The sequence below is a fragment of the Centroberyx affinis genome, unplaced genomic scaffold, assembly GCF_046629955.1.
Source record: "Centroberyx affinis isolate AG114_WGS23_722 - 3 ecotype Tasmania unplaced genomic scaffold, CSIRO-AGI_Caff_v1 ptg000557l_1, whole genome shotgun sequence".
NCBI lineage: Eukaryota > Metazoa > Chordata > Actinopteri > Beryciformes > Berycidae > Centroberyx > Centroberyx affinis.
The window spans coordinates 392,756-414,718 of NW_027279200.1; the positions used below are offsets into that span (position 1 = coordinate 392,756).

General features: G+C 44.0%; 1 protein-coding gene across 1 annotated transcript in view; it reads right to left on the minus strand.

Moving 5' to 3' along the window:
• fgf13a (fibroblast growth factor 13a) overlaps positions 1–19,756 on the minus strand; it is a 53,975-nt gene extending 34,219 nt beyond the window's left edge. The window contains exon 1 of the mRNA XM_071518190.1: positions 19,594–19,756. Coding sequence (XP_071374291.1) covers positions 19,594–19,723 — 130 coding nt within the window. The 5' untranslated portion in view covers positions 19,724–19,756. The remainder of the gene's footprint in view (positions 1–19,593) is intronic.
• Between the last annotated feature and the right edge of the window lie 2,207 nt (positions 19,757–21,963).

The window sequence follows — 21,963 nt, forward strand, 5'->3', positions numbered from 1 at the left end:
CATGCTAACTTCAAACCTGCATGCTAAAACATTTACCTGTGCAATGGCTGCAGGGGAATAGTTGTAACACTTTCCTCAAAGTGTTTTCATGATCATAACAAAACTGATTAAAATTTTTGGAAATGCTGAAAAAGTTTTAAAGTTTAAGAATAAATAACTGACTCTCTGTGAGTCTCATTCATTTTGTTGAAAAATTTAGTTTCCTCATTAAATATTCTCTACTGAAATTAAAATTCACAGTGTGCGGTCTTATTTCAGCAAATTTTCTTATTGTTGCATCCATCCCCGGGTGGTGTTACAACTCACCTCAGTAGGAATGTAGGTTGTAACACTGGAACTCTTTGTATATGACATTACCAATCGATCGTGATTGTGATTACGTAGATGTAGATGTAGAAAGTAGATGTTTAAAGGGGTAGCTTATATCAAAGTTTGAGAGCACAAACAACCACTGAGTTACAGATGCTGGAACCAAAAGTGTTACAACCATCCCTGGTCTCCCCTTCTTGAGTGGACACCCAATGTTACTGTTTATCCTGTGGGCAGTATATCTAAAAAAATATAAACGCCACTGTCCTCTCTTCTTGCAGTATCCTGTAAAATCAAACCTTTTATGCAGTGATGTAGTCATAGATGAGGATGTGGCTACAGTGTGACTAGAAGGTAGAAATACTCTGATCCCACCCACCAATATATTCTATTTTACCATCTGAAACAGGCGCACATACCTGTGTTTTAAACTATTACATGTATCCCTGCCTGGTACTGTCCATCATCTCTAATCCTTCCCTGGGATAATACTGATGGACAGATCTCTACACTGTAACAACAGGCAGAGCCCAGGTTCTGCCTCAGTAGCCTCAGTCCCACCCCCACCACTGATAAGCCTGGGCCATCACTCAACCAGACAGTGTGGCTCTACAGGATGATGGCTGGCTTTATCACCGACAACTGGGAGGAGAGAGGGAGCAGATGAGAGGAGGGCTGCATTATACAACAGCAACACTAATCAAACACCTAAGATGATAGTAAAGAAAGTGCAAGTGTGTACAAGCCCAGATAATAATGTCTATCCTCCTGTTGGTGCTTTTCTGCATGCTTGGCTGCTGCTATGATGGGGAAAGGAAAATGAGAAAAACATACACTGACACGAATGGAATTGGGAAGATAAGAAAAGGAGAGAAGCATATTGTAAATAGACAAGGAGACCTAGAGGGTAGATAAACAAGAAAGACAAGGCAGAGAGAGAGGGGGGAGAGAGAAAGAGCGATAGACTACTCCTATGTCTCTGTACAGTGTGTGTGTGTGTGTGTGTGTTGTGCACGCATGCATGTGTGCGCTTTGGTTGCTTGTGTAGCAATGTGCCATGGGTACATTAATTACTGTAGTGCCCCAGAATGCCAGTCTACTGTGGCCTCCCAGGGGCACCTTCACTATACTGTACTCACACACACACACACACACACACACACACACACACACACACACACACACACACACACACACACGCACACACACACACACACACACACACAGAAATTAGGAGAAAAATCTAAAAATAGCCAAATGCATACGTTTACATGACTGCTACCATTGTAGTGCCTTCATGGTATTCACAGACATACTCCAAGAATTCCCAAATGTACAACACCTGCACTAAATAATTTGGTTTTGCAATACAATTAAATGTGTGTTTAAGCAGTGTGAGTTTAACTGTGTCACAGTATAGATCATTACACATGGACACACTATACAGACCTTAATGCTACAATCTGTGACTGAGAGCCAGAACTGTGAAACAGCCAGAGTGCAGGGCTTCATTGGACACACACACACCTCGCCTGACATCACACAGCCCCCAAGGGTCCCAGCACCCTGCTCCTCTTATTATCACTGGCCACTAGAGAGCAGCAGGGGGAGATGGGCATGTGTGTGCTACCAAGGTTGAGCACCATGTTGACCTTTGTATTATTCGATATAACCAAACAATTAAAGCTGTCTCCTTTTTATTAATAACCCAAGGCTGTCGTGATAACACCCCGCGGTTTAATGAATTTCTAAATTCAGACAGAGAGGTGGTCTCCAAGGGCAAGCATTGAATAAATGGGGAGGTTAACCTTGCTCATGGTTCTTAATAGAGGGCAAAGTTTCATACTTGGATTGTGCCGCTGATTATATCGAGAAATAAATTAATAAATGAATGCCTTAACATTGCAAACTGCAGGAGCAGGCATTTTAGCGTAACTTTCTGGCATTGGTGGAGAGGATAAAGTAAAATATTCCCTTCAGGAAAAAAGGAATGATCTCTGATAAGCTGAAATGGGTTTGTGCTCAAACCATTCAGCCACTTGGCAGCGCACTGCTGGCTGCCTGTGCTTTGTGCATGCACTGGTACAGTAAATCCACTACAGCAGCAGCCTGCAGCATGCTAGACCACCAGTGCCATGGTGATACCATGCGTTGCCATGGAGACTGCACATACGTAAGAGGGTGTGTGTGTGTTAGAGAGAGAGAGAGAGGGAGAGAGATTGTGCGCTGAGAATGGGGGTTGGGTATGATAGAAGAAGAGACCCTCAGCCAGTCAAGGTTCCAGTACAGGAGGGGGCTAGTGTGCAGTCATGGCTGACTAGCAGAGCCATGGCCACGGCTGTGCGCTCTATCCTGCCCTCTCTGGATCCGGAGGACTGCGTTCAGCAAATGAGAGCAAGGAGCTCAGGGACTTGGACAGGGAGACGTGACTGCTATTATCTCTTCCAGTGGGTTCATTCCAACAGGAGAACCAAAACAAGCTCCACATTAGAGACCAACATCCGTGGAAAAGAGCCAGCACTGAGGAGCAGTTGCATTTCACAACAGACATTTTCCATATGGAGAGTCCAGATATCAACTCCACTGTCCACCAACTGCGCTGCTTCATCACAAAATGTGCCTGTGTCTGAAGCTCCACAAAGTGTAAACTTTGTGATTTTCATTTATTGGCAGTGCAGGTTTGCCAGTTTCAAGATACAGTGAATATAACAAAAACTGATATGCTTTGACACGTCAATACAACATTAATCAGATGCCATCTGAACTGCGTGCCAGTCGCTTCCTCATTAAATCGCCACTCAATTCTATCTCCATCGCACTTAAAAACACTGAAACTAAGTGGAGCAGATAGAATGTCTGGCAGCTTCTATCCAACCTCTCACCTTTTGTATAGCAGATTTCAACAGCCTTCAAAGTCTTTCTACTGATCAACACTTTGGCATAGTTTCTCGCTCAGGCAGAGAGAATAATTGCAGATCTTTTTGTCACCCAGGCAAGAGTAACAGAAGTCTACTTCATACGTCAATGGAAGCTAATTATGGCACTGAAACACTGTGCCGAAACAACTCCAGGCACTTGAGCTGAGAGTGCCAGAGTGCTCCATACTTTCGTGATTGTTCTATTGGTGGGCGAGCAAACTAAATTCTCCCTGGGAATTTAATAAGCAACTACCTCAAATGAGGGGTCATTATAAGTTGAACTATATCTGCAACCTATAAGCCATAAAAATGAAAGTTACTTTGAGTACAATTTGAGCTGGACAATGTTTTGAAAAATGCAACACCAAAGACAATTGTGAAAATGGAAATTACAAAGGACTTATAAGGTAAGGAACTTATTCAGCTTGTATGATCAATTAGGAAAACAACAATATACATGACTCTGTTTAACAATGAGCTCTTCCTTGGGAAAATTACCCATCTTTAACAACATTGAATGAATCCCACAATCTGAGTAACTAAGAATTACACTATATTTCCACAAGCTTGTCTCCACAAGCTTATCACTTCTTCATTAAATTGCATATTAAGTACATTATTTAGCCAGGAAGCATACTGTAAGCTTCCACACGCAATGGCTCTCATGTGTCTGTGTCTGTGTATGTGTGTGCATGTGTGTGTGTGTGTGTGTGTGTGTGTGTGTGTGTGTGTGTCTGTGTGTGTGTGTGTGTATGGTGAGTGCCTAGGCTGTAATGACGTGAAGAAATCTCAATCAGAGAGACCAAACGGTGTGTGAAATGGCTCGGGCTCGGAGAGCAGCCTGCTCAGAATGACTAATGCTGTACCGGCGATGTGCTCTCATTACTCTGACACAAGAGTGTAAAACTACAGGACACGGATGCTCCCCATTTCTCCCTTCCTCTAAACAGATGCCCCTGACACACTTCGCCCCTTCTGTGCCTTCACTCCAGACAAAGACGGCGGTGGTGGGGGACACTTTACTTAAAAGCTCCAGGCCGCAGACCTAGAAGACCTACAGCTCATTGTCACTGATAAAAAAAAGGCTGATTAACAAAGTGTGGCATGTCCTCTGTGTCCCTCAGGTGCCCCGAGCAGAAGACTGAAAACGAGGCAGCTTTATTTAACGCTCAGTATCAGTTATGAAACATTCATGAGATGATGTCAGTGAACTATGGTTTTGTTGGTGTAAGTCACTAATGGAAATTGAAATGGAGACGTGTGCGTCTGTGTGTGTGTGTGTAGACGTAGATGCATGTGTTTGTGTGATGTGTGCGTATGTGTCTGTGCCAATTCAGTGACCCCCACCAGCTCCCAGTTCCCCCAGGGGGACTGTGGGTAAACCATAGCCAATGTGACCGTTGCTGTAAGGAGGACGAAGGTGACTAAAAGCCCCTGTGACTGACAGCTGTGTAGGGGGTCACATTAAATAACACATTAAAAAGCACAACATAAAATGTTTTTGGGGGGGTGGAGAGTGAATCTTAGAGAACTAAGGGCAGCCTACATTATAAGGTCCATTCTTTAAAAAGATTCAGCTCTGATTCTATGGAAAGTAGTTTAGTTATGTGGTAGGTGTTGTACAGAAGCCAGAGGACCAAGTTCAAAGCAACTTCTGGGGCTAAAATAACATAATACTGGCACTCCAGAATCAGGTTGGTGCACATGACGCCTGTTTCTAGGTTAGCCACTGCACACAGTCTCTGATTACATTACTTTCCATTAGTCAACTGAGGACGAGCAAGTGGAAGAAAAGATCACACAGCATGACATATGCGCATATACACTTGTGTATCTATATATAATTAAACACACACACACAAAACAAATGTACCTTCCTGACCCCCTCTTGCACACAAATAAAAGTATACATAATACACATAAATGCACACACAGACACACATACACACACACACATAGGCAGCAAGCCTGCCAAATCTGATAACGAATCTCTAAATAAATGTTATCAGAACAACATCCATGCCTCTGTCATTGCCAGCGCCACAACAGGAGGTAGCCGGAGTAGAAAATCAAGTGCGGAGACGCTCTCTTGCCAAAATGGATGACTGAACAGTCACATGTGAGTCAAAGATGGTGAGTCAATGAAAGCCCCCTGGCAATATCCATAACAGGGAAGCTACAGAGACAGCATTTAGGAGATGAAAGACCATAAGTCATAAGAAAATCACCTTTATTCTCTTTCAAGTTATTCCTTCTCCATTAACCAGAACACACACAGGCAATCGGCTGTCATCACAGTGAAACAGCACATCTGGTATCAAAGAGAAATCTATCAGAATCAAGGAAGGTTGCTACTGCCAAAATAATGAAGCTCTGGCTTTCTGAACAGAAAGTTTGTATTAATAACTCCATGCTAATTTTACCCCATCTAGCAGGATCAGTCTTGGTCGCAGAATATGTGAAGTGATGCCGCCCTGCATATCCCTCCCAGTATGACACATCAAGGAAGGGAATGGAGTGAGATTATAGGCATCGTCCCAGACACAAACTGGTTTAACTGAGTGATGGACACAAAGGAAAGCTTTGAGACTGACACAAGAACACAAGTTCATGGCTGTATCTTTCTTTAAGACTTGCTAATTTATGACACCATAATCATTACTGATGGAAACTTTTCCGAACAATAAAGGATAAAGGAACAAACAATGCTATTCTTAAAACTATTCAATAGCTGCCATGCCTTCTTGATTTTGAAATGGAAGAACAAGGTCCTAATGCAGGGCAAAATGTTTCAAATGATAGATAACTATTATATGTGCTTTCTTGGCAGGAAGAAACACTGACTCCCATATCAGTGTCTGTCGTCTTGCATGCATGTAGTTATACTAGGCACTAATCTTAGCCATCAACCAGGTCAGTGACCTCAAAATAACCCAGATCACATTCCCAGTCTGTGCTCCAATAACTGTGAATGTTTTGCAATGAGGTCTAATTTGCAGGGCGGCAAACTGGATGCGACCCGTAATGAAACTCGATTTACTCTGGCCACGCAACCTGGATTTCTCTCACTACTGATGCATTTCCTTGAGGAGGGTGTTGGGTGTCTCGTTCCCCTGGCTGGGTGTTATAGGGTGCAGTGGTGGCATAGCTGTCCCATGATGCCTGACTCCAGATCAGGGAGGCCGGGGGTGGAAGAGGCTTCTTCAGCTGTTACTGTTTATGTGTGTATACAGTAATGAATGGCCATACTGACTATGTATGGATTATAAATCTACTATATGGCACTGCAGTTGAGGATAATATGATTATATATGTTTAGAGAAAGATCTTAATGCGAGTGAGCATTCCAATGTGATTAGGTTGATTGCCGTGGTTCAGATTGGCATGGATTATTTTTGCAGGCTTTAAAGCCCACCCTGCTTGGTGGAACAGATCGACTAAGCTGAAAATGACACGACAGGAGACGTGACTCAACTGATGGGAGTGGGTGGGTAAATAGGTCATGTTCCCTACCCAACTCAAAGTATCCCACTTTTCACTTCCATTCCCCATGCTTGTTTGTGAATCCAGCGCAGAGAGAAATCAATAGAAACATAATGACAATGGATGGTAGTGGACCAGTGTTTTGAAATAACAGGTGGGAGGAGCTGTGCAGAGCTGATAGAAAACCCAGAGAAGCGCCCCAGAGAAATAAAATGTGGGCCAACACACAGCGGTGAAGCAGCAGTGGCTGTCTGTGGCCTGGAGTGGGCATACAATGCACATGCAATACACTATTGATAAGGCCTGCTTTATGCACAAAACATGGTCAGTTTAGATTAGACTGCTTTGGATTTATAGAAAACCACTGGACTAGTAAAATCAAAATTAAGCCTATTAAGTCATACCACAATGTTATCTAATCCCTGCGCCCAACATTACACATGACTTTATTACAGATGATTTTTACTGTGCTAAATCTTACATTTAGGCCTCTCTTTGATTTGTTTGTGAACCGTTGAAGAGGACTGAACCCTGTGAAATATACACACATCTTTTTTTTATTGTCCTGCTTTCTTTATGATCTCCTCAAAAAGGATGGAGAGGAACCCAAAAGGTCCAAAGGCACTATAGCAGACTCCACCTTCGCTGTATAGTGTTGCATGCTGTGTGGTGTGTGTGCTGTGTTCAGCAATCCTGTTGACTGGTGAGAGAAGGGATCTGTATAAGATTTTGAAGCGGTTCTGCCTTCATCTCTGCAAAGAGTCATTGCCTGTCCACCTGGTCCCACCTGTTTACAGGCTTAACAGGAGATTGTTTGTATGTATGTGTGTGGAAGAAAAAAAAGAAAAAGACACTGCTCCTCCTTTCTCTTACATCTCTCTGCCTCTCTTGCCACGTCATTTTATTTTTACAGTTTAAGACTGGGATGAAGATTGGCATGTAGTCAAATCTTACTGATCTTGAGAGATGGTGATCTGTCCATGGTCTCATTCCAGACATGTCATCACCTATGGGGCCTATCCATTGCTATGTCTTCTTACAACAGTGTTTGCCGCAATGTGTTAAAAGTAATCTTACATGAGGGCCATCAGCTGGCTTACAAAGGTTACTGCCACAGGCATTTCAGAAATGCACACACAAGGACCTCATGAAAATCCTACAGTCGCTTAGCAACTTCAACAGATCTAGATGTAGATATTTGCCACGCCTATAGCAAGCATAAAAATAACAGGCCGATGTTAAATCACAGACATCAATTAAGTCACATAATGAGAGTGAAACAATTGAACTGAGTCATTACAGGCGGAGGACAGTGGTGGATGAGTGGGAACTCCCTATCTGACTGAGGCTTAGTGTGTTCTTAGTGTGAGCCAAGGGGGAATGTTATCACACCGCCCAAGGGTCTCACAGGCTCCTGTTAGGCCCTAGAGCCACACACACCGCTGTGTCATGCACTAAGTCAGAGGTTATGCTTTAACATGATTGAGTGATTGCGCTGAGCCCTCTGCTACTGATTGGAGGATCAGTGCAAATGACTGTGGCCTATATCATATTACTAAGGCTAAGTTCCCCAACCCACGCAGCTGCTATGGCGTTTTTGGATCGGAAGCTCAGTTCAATTACAAAAACAGTTGGCACAACTTGCAGCACTCATATTTAACAAGTTAGCACAAGTCTATGTCAATATATGGAATCACATTTGTACCACAGACTACAGGAAAAATAACCATTTCTGAATCTCTAGGCATGACCTGTGATCTGCACCATCATCTAGGGTCAATGTGTGTGTTTGCAGTTGAGGAGATAACATGAGGAGATTAGGACATATTAACCAATGCTTTGGCAGTCAGGGAACCAGATTAGTGGTGGGAGGCTGCGTGACATTGGCCTGTTGTGATGCTTTACGTGTGATCATCAGTACCGCTGAAGGACTGCCTCCCTGTCTGCCTGATTGCTACCCATTACATCATACCGAACATGCATCTGAGGCCTGTGACATTCTCCTCACACACACCAACAGCAGAGGCAATGGCGTTTTCACCCATGCAGCATCACACTCAGGAGCCACTCATGGTTTTACTGTAAGTCAGCTGTTAAAACTGTGTGTAAATCTGTCTCTGTGCGTGGTTAAATATATTGTTAAGTTGCCAGTTCCTTTTGTTCCATGTTATGACAATCTGTCCAATCTCAACCTTTCTGTTTCAAGCTTTTTTCAAGCTTTTGTGTTTCATTTTTCTTTTTTTCACTGTTCCTTTTCTGTTGTCTTTCTTTGAGAGAGAGAGAGGGAGAGTGTGTGTGTGTGTGTGTGTGTGTGTGAGAGAGAGAGAGAGAGAGTTAGAGGGAAAGAGAGGGAGAGAGGGAAAGAGAGAAAGAGAGGGAGAGAGGGAAAGAGAGAAAGAGAGAGAGGCAGCTGCCAATGTGTGCTGGCAGGGCCTGATGTGATGTGCGATGTCTAATTATCTGTCCAGCCACTGGATTAGCGAGCTAACACTAATGGCTGCCATAAGGCCGTAGGTCTCAGAGACACACACACACACACACACACACACACACACACACACACACACACACACACACACACACACACCCAAACACACACACACACACCCACAGCTCAAAACTGCAGATCAGACAGACTTAGAACAAGCACAACCAGATAATTCTCCTAATACAAAGAGGATAGATGTGCTCTGTTTTTCAGTACTTTCCCAAAATAAGGGGCCGGTTGCTGTATGATGGGGCTTTGAGAAAAAAGGACTCTGACAGCTGACTGCTATTACTAGGCCAAAGCTGTGTGGAAGGTATCAAGGAAGGAGGAAGCTATGCTGGCACTGTTTGATAGGGCACATTGGGCAGAGGGTCCGGGGGGCTGGGCTGGAGAATGCATGCTTGGCTGAGCAGTGGGAATATGTTTGGCAAGTGAAGTAGCCTGCCTGTATTGCCGCTGTTGTGTACGTGTATATGTGTGTGTGTGTGTTTGTGTGTGTATGTGTGTGTGTGGCCATGCAGGTGTGTGTTTGTGCATGTGAGAGAGAGAGAAAGAGAACGGGAGACAGAGGAACAGAGAGAAAGAGAATGCAAAAGAGAAAGAGAGAAAGCTCTGCCATCTCTCCCTGGCACCTGTCTGCCGAGCTGCAGCACAGTCACACAAACAGTCACACACACAGACACACACAGACACACACACACACACACATACACACCGCCTCCGTGTTGTTTATTCATTCCAACGCACCAGACCGCCCCGTTTGCTCGCTCACCCGCCTGCTGCAAAATTTGATTTGGGTCTATGATGATGACTTGCGGGCCTCCTATTCCCTGCATGCTGATGCAAGAAACCCGGCTGTGTGTGTGTGTGTGTGTGTGTGTGTGTGTGTGTGTGTGTGTGTGTATGTGTGTGTGTGGTGAGAGCGATGGAGAGGAACAAGTCTGTGCAGCGCAGGAGCGCAACACTCTGCTGGAGGTTGCCGGGGAAAAAGGGCACGTCATACAGGCCAATCGAGTTACTTACATCATTGCTCATTTGACAAACACCTGCAGAGGGTAATGGAGTGGCACTGTACGCCTTGGTGCACAGCAGAGCATGTTGGGGGGGGGGGCTGATGAAGGGATTGTACTGCCAACAATGGGAAGCAGGAGGGAGCACTGTTTGACAGTTGAAGAATTACCTCTTCATTAACAGTATGCATTATTTATGTCTCACTCATCTATTGTGCTGGCCCTACATTTACAGTAACCTTGAGAGTCTAAAATTCACACTGGGCTCCTGATGATGGAGAAAAAATGAGATGCTGTTTGACAAGACTGTGCTACATCATTGCACTTTGTTCTCATGTAAGGTTTACATTGTTTCAGTCAAACCTATGGTTGAAATGTATCTGTCACTCTTCCAATATAAATGTATTTATTTTGGGAAAAAAAAAAAAAAGTGAGTGAGAGGTCAGATGAGTTTTTAAACCAACAGAACTAATGGATGCACACAGCTGCACACACACCACAGTAGTCATGTGTGTATTATCACTCAAATGTACAGAGCAGTAGAGCAGCTGGGTTAACCAAACAGATCCTTGAAACTCCAGGGGAAAAACATGATACTCTCTGGGCATAAGTGCGGAATACAAAAGTAAACAGCCATTACAAAACAATCATGATTAAATATATAGTATATAGTTTGGGTGCTTTAGCTGTATTTACAGTAGCTATTGGTGCAAAGTTGGGGAAGAGATTGCTCAGTGCACAGATCACTGAGTCGGCAATAAATTGGCTAAGGCAACTGTGGAATACCCTGGACACTTTCCAGACATTTAACCACCATTGCAAAGCAAGTAAACAAACAATCTATCTCCAGCACAACCCACAAAATAAACCAAGGAAGGGGGGGAGAAGACAGAAAGACTGTCTGGCTGGCACAGCATTTAACACGACTACAGAGATGGCAGCACAATTCCCCCTCTTGATCGGTGCCTTTGTGGAATTGTCTGGCTGTATAAACAATTTTGATGTCAATCAATAACGCAACATCCATGAAAGGGCAGTTAAATCAATAGAAACAGTAAAATTGCTCTTGTGCATTGTGCTGTAAACTATATATAATATCCCCCACGTGAGACATAATGATGCTGAGCTATAGCTTTATTAAAAGATACCTGAGACTATAGTGAAGTGTGGCTCCCCTGCCTTATCTGTAATGCTTGGCCCTTGTGAAAAAGTATTTAAAAGTTAAACATATTTGTTGTTCAAGTTTACTTTTATATCGTACTCCTGACCAAAGCTAGCTGGATGTGAACTCACCAACTTTTCTTCTATGGGGTCTGGCAGTATCACTGTAGATCCCTTCTATGTAGACAAGAGCACGACTTCTCTGGTCCTTAATCTGGGTTTCGTCTGGCTCTCTGGGACAGCCAAGCTGTCTCGGGGCATGGCAGACGATTTGATGGGAGAAATTGGGTGTCTGTATGAATCCCAGCCAACATTAGCCCAGGCTGGCAGGCTGGCACATTGCCTGGTGCCCCCTGAGACGAGACATGCCAGGGCTTTACATAACCCCCCACCAGCACCTAAGATGACCCTGCAACTGTCTGTGTGTGTCAGAGCCAAACTGGCCTGTTTCTCTCTGGGTCTCCGCCTGACGTGCTGCTTAGGCAGTTCTGCTGTCCCCTGCTTAGAAATTAGGAGCATTTAAGGTCTTAAATAGTCACACTGCTACATGTTTAATGTCAGGGTCCCACCGTTTAGGTTTTTTTTCTTTATGAATTTAGAGCACTCAATCATTATTTTACACACGGTATAGATAAGAATGTGTTTCTTCACATATACACTACCAGTCAAAGGTTTGGACACACCTGTTTGAATGTACTATGTTTTTCATTATCTTAAAGTCAGTATGATCTAAAGGCTTATGCTTAAATGCTTGAAATTTGTTCTTTAGCCAAATATAAATAGTGAAGTTGATGCCTATGTATGAATTTCTATCCAAAGCCTTTTTCTTTCCATCAAGACAAAGGGTGGCTATTATAAAGAATCTAAAATATAAGATAGTTTTGATTTGTTTAACACTTTTTTGGTCATTGCATAATTCCATTTGTGTTATTTCATAGTTTTGATGTCTTTACTATTATTCTAAAATGTGAAAAATAGTAAAAAAATAAAGAAAAATGTGTGTGTCCAAACTTTTGACTGGTAGTGTACATCTGAGTCAGACAGACGCATTCACCAGAGGGGCTAGGGCAAGTAAACAAGGAGCTTGGGTAGGGTTCTTGCACAAGGAAACTTTGACAGGGCAAGGACTCATTAGCTGATGTGGGGATCAAACCTGGGGCCTCTCAATTAGCCGACAGCCTTTTGGCCACCATGCCAACTCCTAGTTCAAATAACGAGAAGACACACAGCCACTCAAATCCCACTGTCTAAGCTGGGGAATTGTGACAGAGCGTATAAAATGGGGTAGTTTGTCTTGGTTCTCCTGGCGGTTTTCTCATAAACATTTACAGCAAATGGGAGCATTGCTGAACAACAACAGAGCATAAAAAATGAGAAAAAACAGGGCAAGAACGCAAATGAGTTTTAAATGAACCTATACAGCCTGAAATGATTGATTGTGCCTGGCGAATATGGTGTCAAACAGCTTTCCCACACTCAGGGGCAGGTCTGCCAGATAAAGCACCTGGTACAACTCCGAACAACATCACCCTCTTTCAGATGACAACTCCAGCAAAAGAAAGAGGATGGGAGCGTTGGGGCAGAGTGGTTGCTCAAGTACATACACAAAACCTTTTTTACGTACACGTAATAAGTAAATACCAAAAGAAGAAGACATCTCTTTTAGAGAGTACAAAAAGGGCGGGTGAGAACAGCCGGTACCAGTGTTAGTGCGTATTGTGACTTGGGGAGAGGAACAAGCTGATGAATAACCAGCACAGGCATGCTGCAGTGTTGGCAGAGAACCAAACACTTACTGCGCTGCCTATTGACTTTGACTGGGACCAGGTTGGCTTCCAGAGTAGAGATAATTGTCTGTGTGACAGGAAAAAAATGACAGTCTGAACCTCCAAGGCTTCCATACGCACACTTTCCATGAGTTACAACTGCTATCTCGCTCCATCAAACATTTCTGTGTGTTCACGCTCATGATATACAGTATGCCAAGCAAAGACATATGATATATCACTTTATGTAAAAGGAGGATATCATAGAGCATTTGTTGACTTGATGCCATGCATAGCCAACTGAGAAACGACATATGCAGATTTTACCTCATTAAACCACTACTTCTCACCCATGAGGGACATAAACTCCTCTGTGTGTTTGTGTGTGTGTGTGTGTATGTGTGTATGTGTGGTCTCTATCTCGGCATCTGTCAGCAGCCACTCTGCTAGCCCCCTTTAACATGGCGCTGAGTCAGCAGTTTGCCTCACCGCGCCGCTTAAATAGCTTAGCGCTTGTTTACACTAGGGAAAACCTACGCTCTCCTCTTTTGTCACCACCACCCACTCCTGACTTCACTACTGATTGTTCCTGTTTAACCTATAGACCTGGAATGTGGTCCAAGTCCAAAATTCAACAGGAACTTAATAAAAATAAAAAATAACAGAGCAAGTCCGTTAGTGACATAAGCTGGGGGCTTTAGTTTCAGGCTGGGTTAAGATGTGCTGTATCTGAGTCAGGCAGCGGAGGCGATGGGGACTGGCTCTGCATCCAGAGTAAAGCCGCTAATATGAACCCAGAGGATGCACATGCCCCTTCCGGTTACATGCAAGCTACAGCAAACTGCCTGGTATTGCTACCAGTCTCTTTATTCCCTGTTATAATTATTAATTCTTACTTCTTGCAGTCTGTTGCCATAAAAACAGTGGAATTTGTGAAAGGTGGCATTGCTAACATCATAACAGGCTAACAAACATACAGAGCAGATGTTGAGATTTGGGCTCTCCGGTGATAAATATTAGATGGTTTGGAATGAAATCTACTGTGTGAGAAGGAGACAAGTGTGTGTGTGTGTGTGTGTATGTGTGTGTGTAACCCACTAGTGTGTTTTCTTGCTCAGCCCTGTCTCTGAATGTGTGCATGTATCTGTACTGAGAGCTCAGATACTGTACAAAAAGAAACAATATCGATCATTACAGTATTGCGCTTAAAAGCATGAAGCCTGTAAATTTGGGACCGATGATCTGTTTGCTCATGCCTAGAGCAAAGTGGAGCGTTCCATAAGGCTGAGTGAAGTAGGCCCCTGCTGTGGCATATTGGAGGAGGATGAAAAAAAAAATCTGCTGTCTTCTGAAAAAAACCCTGTCTGTAAAACCTCACTTTAGATATCAATTACCTCCCTGCTCTCTGTCTGTTTTCTCTGTCTCTGTCTGTCTCGTACACACACTCTCTCTCTCTCACTCTCTCCCTCAGTTTCTCACAGATTCCATGTCTCAGTCATTTTCTCCTTCACTCCCGTCTGTGTGGCTGTTGTAAAGTCTGCCATGAGGAAAGGACCTGGGATGAGGAGGCAAATAGGAGTAAAGTGCTAATTAAATAGACCATGATGGAATGTAATGAGCCTGGCAACTTGACTCTGCTTCACTTCCCCCATGGGCCCCGGAGTAGTTCCTTGTTAATGCTGTCACACACACACACACCCACTCCTGCTATTTGTTTATCCCTTGAGACCAAGCCCCAAAGGAGCCAGAAATTAATACTCTATCCGCATTTCGGCCTAAATGTGAGTAAACATGTGAAAATGTGTGCTGGCGTGCGTGTGCGTGTGTCTGAGTGTGTTGCCTGAGAATGAGCATGCATCATTGAGGGCAGGTAGCTCATAACCAACCATGCAAACTATTCTGCACTAATGGCTGATAGCACTGAAAATACATGTGAGGGTGGTGATTACATCACACTAATGCACACACACACGCTCTCTCTTTCTCTCCCTCTCACTCTCTTGCTGCCGTTCCTTCTGTTTCAGTCTGGAGTAGCAGACTGTACTAGAATGAGAAGAAGCATCAATGTGATTTGCCTTGACCCCCACACTAAAAAAATACCTAGCACTTCTCCTTGATACATAGATATTCCAGGGACACAGGATAATTTGATACATATATTATCTGGTCACTGCGGCTTTGACCCTTGCACTCCTTACTATCAGTTGCCAATGAGAATTTAAGCTCATTCTTCAGATGGGCTCACTGAAAGTCCATCTGGATAAGAGTGTAAGCTGCATGCCGAAAATGTAATATGATGTAAAATGCATCCTAATGGTGTCCCAGGGTACTAGAGAGGTCAGGTAAGCCAAGCAGAACGGCAGTCAACTTGTTATTAAGGCAGCGCTGCTGTGACATTGACACAATGTTAACACTCTCCTGCACAGCCAGCCCACCCTCTCCAGGCACCAAACCACATTATCATGCACATTATTTATTCATGCATTGTCTATTTATGTATCGACGTACACAAATAGCTAGAGCTGTTGCTTTCATGGAAAAAGACAGACTGAGACAGAAAGGAAAGAAAGAAAGAAAGAAAGAAAGAAAGAAAAAAGAAAGAAAGAAAGAAAGAAAGAAAGAAAGAAAGAAAGACAATTAAACAGGCTGCTATTGGAGCATAAGTGCGTCCCGAGGCTGTGTGTTTGTCTCTTGTCAACACTGCAGCAGTGAGCGGGCTCAGTGAGAGGCAGTGTGGGGACACTCTGTTATAAGGAGCGGCGCAGCTCCTCCTGAAATGTAATCACGCCGTGTCGTCCGTGTGGTGAATCACAGCCATGGATTTTACATTGGGAGTGGGAAATGGATGGGCCTGCTCACTCTTCTCGCGCTCATGTTTCCCTCTCCACGGCTGGGTGGGCAGCAGATGAGTTAGTTTGTCAATAAGACAGTCGGTGTCACTGAAAGGGACTGAATAGTGGCCTGAATGCTCAGCTTTTACAGGCGCTGTACCTCGTTCCGTCTCTGAGAGACTTGCCGCACCACTCCGCCAAGCTCTGACGAGTGGACGAGGGGAACTGAGTGCAACAGCAGCATACAATTAGGCACACTGGAGGAGGCTTAGGCTAACTAGAAAAACACAAGACCACCTAATACGGATCATCGTTTTTAAAGCTGCACTAGGCAAGAATACACCTGTCTTATCGCCTAAATGACTAAGTGAGGCTGCAATAGAGAAGAATGTCCTATCATGAATAATTGATAAGCCGTAGATTTTTGTGTCAGGTATGGTCACTGGCAGGAAACTTTCTTGGTGGATATGTGACAAATTGAAACACTTAAGAGAAAACTGGAGACACCAATGATGGCTGAACCTCTTCACCACTTTCACCCCTACCAGGCACTAAGAAGAAGAAATTTACGTCAGAGCTCAGTTTACTGACATTACATTACATGACTTCTGGGTATTGCTGTCTTCAAAATTCAAACAGTTACCTCAGTTACACAGAGCAGGTGTGTGTGTGTGTGTGTGTGTGTGTGCGTGTGCGTGTGTGTGTGCTTGTGTGTGAGACGCCTGTCTGTATGCCTGTCCATCTGTCTGTCTGTGTATATACTGCATGGACTCGGACTATAAACACAAAGCCTCACACCCGGCTGAATTATGGATGGAACATGTACACAGATCACCAGCTTTTGTTTCTACTGTGAAGAAACAGAACAGAGCCAAGGAGCGAGACAAAGGCAGAGCAAGAAGGAGAGAGAGATTTGAGAATGAAGAAAAGGTTGAGAGGCAGTGACAGAGACTGAGCCAAAGAGAGTAAGAGGGAAAACAAACTGACTGACAGACAGACAGCAGACAGCACACACTGGCCTGAGGGCAGAGGAAGAGAGAGAGTCCACCCCTCTCTCTGGCTGTCTATGCTCTTATGCCTGCAGCTCTACTGAGATGAAATGATCAGATTTGAACTCACCCCCTGGGGATGTTACAGTCCTAGTCCTTGGGCTGCTGATGTGTTGTTCTGTCGAGCATGTCTCTAGCAACATGTGAAACAGATATCTCACTATCTCTATCAGCTACCTATACCGTGTAGTGGTGAGATGTGCATCAGGAGGATCAGGTACCCCGGAAAAGATAGATTGCAGATTTAGTTCAGACTTTTTTCACCCTTCAGAGAGATTGTCAGCATCACTGTAACTCATCTACAGTATAGACACACTCCAGCATCCTCTATTGAATGAACGTCAATCAAATCTCAGAAACGTAGTCTTTCAGCTATGCTTTTTCTACATAGGCCTCATTAACAATGCCATTCCATAATCCTATGGTGTCAGTAAAATAAAGACAAGCCAGGGTGCCTGACTATATGTGCTGCAATCCACTGTGACTTACAAACTCTGTTCACATGCAGCGAGGTGTCAATAAAATCTAACATCCGTGGAAATCAGTGAGGGTTAAATCAGTAGGAATGATGTTACCATGGTTGCAATGCGACAAGGTTGATTTTCCTGCACAAATCTCTCAGACAAATACACTTTTTTTTTCAAACCAGTGCTCAAATGACAATGACAAGAAAGTATGTCAAAATGCAGCCACATCTAGCTAGCCGAGTATTTTGGGTGTTTTATGTGTTATTTATCCATTTTGACAAGAATACAGGCACACAGCTCTGTTAGGTTCTACAAGTGTGTGTGTGTGTGTGTGTGTGTGTGTATAGCCTTCTCCACACGGTTTCATACACTCTCTATCCATATCATGCATCAATGTTAATGACGTCCCCATCAACAGCTTACGTAAGAGCTGTAGTCTCCCTCCTTCCTTTGTAAATTCAGTCACGTCCAACTGGAGCTGCAGCCAAACTGAATAATACATCTGTGCTTCTCTAGCCAGACCTCCACTACTATACAGCCTGCTCTTTTTTTTATCTCTATCTCTCTCTCTCACACACACACACATACACACACACACTCTTTCCCTCTTATATCTATCTTTCGTATCTTTCTGTCCAACCAAAACCCAAGGTCTGTGCTTGTGTCCTTCAACAGCTACACAAACAGCCATCAACAGGTTAACTGATATCAGCTGTTGCATGTAAACTGACAGAAATACCAACAGAAAGAAAACAGAGAAACACATTGCAGAAAAAGTATCAGTAGTGATATAATATGTATCTTACCCATCTTGAGGTCTGAAAAGGAAAGCAATTCCTGCAATCTTAGCACTCTACTGAGAGATAGATGATAAATGAGGCAATCATAGAGCCTGAGTGCCAGACAGTGTAGGAGACAGTATGGCAGCATGCTTGGAGCACAAAGGGATTTTACTGCACTGTACTGCATGTCCTAACTCTACAAAGACTGATGGCTTTTGCACAGGCATATCCTCATGCTGCTGCAAGCACTAGGGAGAGGAAAGGAGGCAGAGGTAGAGGTAGAGGAAAAGGTTAACAAGGTTGGGGAAGGAAGAGAGTAATGAAAGGGGGGTGGTGAGAGGAAAGCAAGAAGGAAAGGAAAGAAGGTAGGCAGAAGGAAGGAAGGAAGGAAGGAAGGAAGGAGGGAGGGAAGGAAGGAAGGAAGGAAGGAAGGGGGTAGGCTGCAGCCAGCAAGACCACAGTGCCACAGGCAGAAGCATGGGAAGCAAGGGGAACAAGGGGAGTGAAGACGAAGAGCGAAGCTGAAGAGCAGTGTGTAGTTGATTAGTTGACTACTTTGTCATTGTTATCACATAATGTCTTCAGGACAGGCAGAGGAGAGTTTGGGGTGTATGAGTTTCACCCGTCTCATTCTGTGAGGCCAAGCGGCCAAAGGTAGTGAAGTGAAAGCGCATACTGAAGTTGCCCAGTCATTGAACTCATTAGGCAGCAGTTGCCTCCATCTATAACCCCTTCCTTTTTGCACTTTGTTTTGGTTGGTGCATGTGCCTCAGGGTGGCAACGACCGAGTTAATGGTTTGGGGGAGGGAGGGGTGGGCAGGGGCTACAGATGCTATGCTCCACAGTCAAACATAAGGGGTGCGCAAGCAAACACAGACACACATACACACACGCACACACACACACACACACACCATGCTGGACAGGAGCACAGGGACCCAGGGAGAGCTGTCCTACAGGAACTCTGCAAGCAAACATGCTCTAAGCATTCAGACAGGTTCAGACAGTCTCATACTGTGCACAAACACACACACTCTCTCTCTCACAGACACACAAACATACACACACACACACACACACACACACACACACACACACACACACACATACACAAATGCGCACGTGCACAAACACACACATGCTAGAAGGGGGCAGAAGCACACCAGATGCTCTCTAAAAATGGGACAGGAATGAAAGAGAACTTAGTTTGGAGGGGCGGAGAACTATCAGTTCACACAGAATATGAGAGAGAAGGGAGGACAAGACGGGAGTGGGCGAGGGAGAAGGGGAGCATCAGCAAATCAAAACAAGGAGGGGGTGCGAACAAACCTTCGGGCTCTGCGCTCTCTTTGTGGACGGCTTGCTTCAGTGGGCAGCAGAAGATTTCGTGACACTTAGCACGAAAGGGGGACCCTTTACTCCTTATATCCGCAGAGTGGATGGAGTCCTGCCGTAACATAATGTACTCCTGGGTACCTGGGGCAGCGTCATCCTGGACTGCGGTGGTGCCATAACAGAATGAACTGGGGTTAGAAAGCTCACCACACACAGAAAAAAACAACAACAACAGCAAGAACACAGGGCAGAAACACAGGCAAATAAAAAGACATCAAACATTAGCAACAACAATAGCTTTAAAATAACACAGTACTGTAGGGACAGAAAGAGAGAGAGAGAGAGGTGAGGGACAGAAGAGAGAGAAATACAGAGATACAAAGAGATAGAGCAAAAACACCAAGTTCACTAAACAACTAAAATTAAAGACAACTAAATGAACAACAGTGGGAGCTTCTTTAAATTTAATTCAACTTAAATTTCCTTGGTTGCTGAAAAGGAAAAGTGAGAAAATAACACAAACTAAAGGTAAGGGGAAATAGGAACGGCTTGATGTTCACAATTAGAGCTGTGGCAGGCTTTAGCAGGCACTGTACCAGGAGCTGCTCCATTTGGATGAGGTGATTGTTGGGCTGGTAGAGGAGTAAAGAGGTTGTGGGGTTGCAAGGCAAGCGTGCAGTCTGCTCTATGCCAGGTCAGTCAGCATCAGTGGAGCTGGGATCAGATGGTCGGTGATTATGGCCCCCACTCCTGACCACACATTGCCCCCTTTATGAGCAGGCAAGCAGATGCAAAGGCATGCACAGGCTCCCAGACCACACTGCATATGTTGCAGTAGACAATGGTCTGATTTGCTTTCATGGCAACATGCTTAAATGATGTTTAGGAGAGATTCTATAACATCAGTCCATGTCTCTATAGGAATTCTGAGTTGGGATCATGTGAAAAGTCCTGTGTTTCTGCTAGTATGCACTGGACCTATCGCATCTGCCCTCTTCTGGGCACAGTTCCTGCTTGGCTTCGATCATTGACCTATTTTCTCTGTGTTGATGGATTAGCTACAAGGGAATCAGTCCAACTAAATGGTATCTTCTTCTCCTAATGGATTTGAGTGCCATGCCTCTCTCTGACACATTTAGTACTTGATGAAAATGACTATAGAGAAGACTTCAATAGTAGACAAACTCAAATTAGCCATTGCCCACCATCGACCCACCATAATGATTAATTCCCCATCCAATTATGACACTTGGGACCAACGTTATCATTTTCAATTTTGGGTCTAACTAAATTCACAAGAAAAGAGCCATCAAATCGCTTTAAAAATTTACACATTCAACTCATGACCTACTTTCCCTGACACGGAGTTATCCTTGATGAATTCTTTGACCTGACATCTGATGCTGTGAGAATATGATCGTCTTGTACTGCATGTAACCCTCTGCCAGCTTTGTTCTGAATGCTAAAACATGAATGGAGTACAGAGCTGGCTCAGTTTCTGCTTCCACTGAGCACACACGGAATATAAACTACTAAATATAAACTAAAGACGTTATATAGACACTCTCCCACACAGACTGCCATGCATATTCACAAAGAGTACACATTTCTACACACACGCATACAAACAAGATCAAGAAGCACACACACACACATATGCACTTTCTCTCTCTCACACAAGAACACATACACACAGATAAACATAAACCCAAGTGCGCAAGTATACATATACATAGATATATAACACGTAAATAATCTGAGGCCCATGGGTCCAATTATTGGTTTCGAATAGCAGTCTTTAAAAAGAACAGAGAGACAAAATTAGAAGCTATTGTACGCTGTGTGCACACTAAAAGCGAACTCTGCTGTACAGAAATAGCAATGGGGGTGAAAAGTGCATTTCAAATGAGAGTAATAATTAGAATTAACTTGTGCTTTTACCTTGACTCTGAACAAGGACAGGCTGATTGAAAACAACATTAAACATGACTTTAGTCAATGGCAACGCCTAATGAGAATCTAAAACTGTCCTTGTTTACAGTATATCTAGATCACTGGCACAATTAATGCAGACTGATTTACAATTAGCAAGGAGGAGAGACGGAGCACTGGAATAAGTAGGCAGACTAGCTGACTCAACAGTGTAGCCTCGGTGCACTTACACACACAGGCACACGCAGGCACACGCAGACACACACACACACACACACACACACACACACACACAAACACACAATCACAGTAATAGGCAGAGACTCTGGGTTCCATACCCAGGGCGATTCATCGCCACATGCCTCTTCTCCTGCAGGACTTATCAGTATCTCTGTGTCTCCTTCAGGATCCTGACTAACCTACTACACTAAC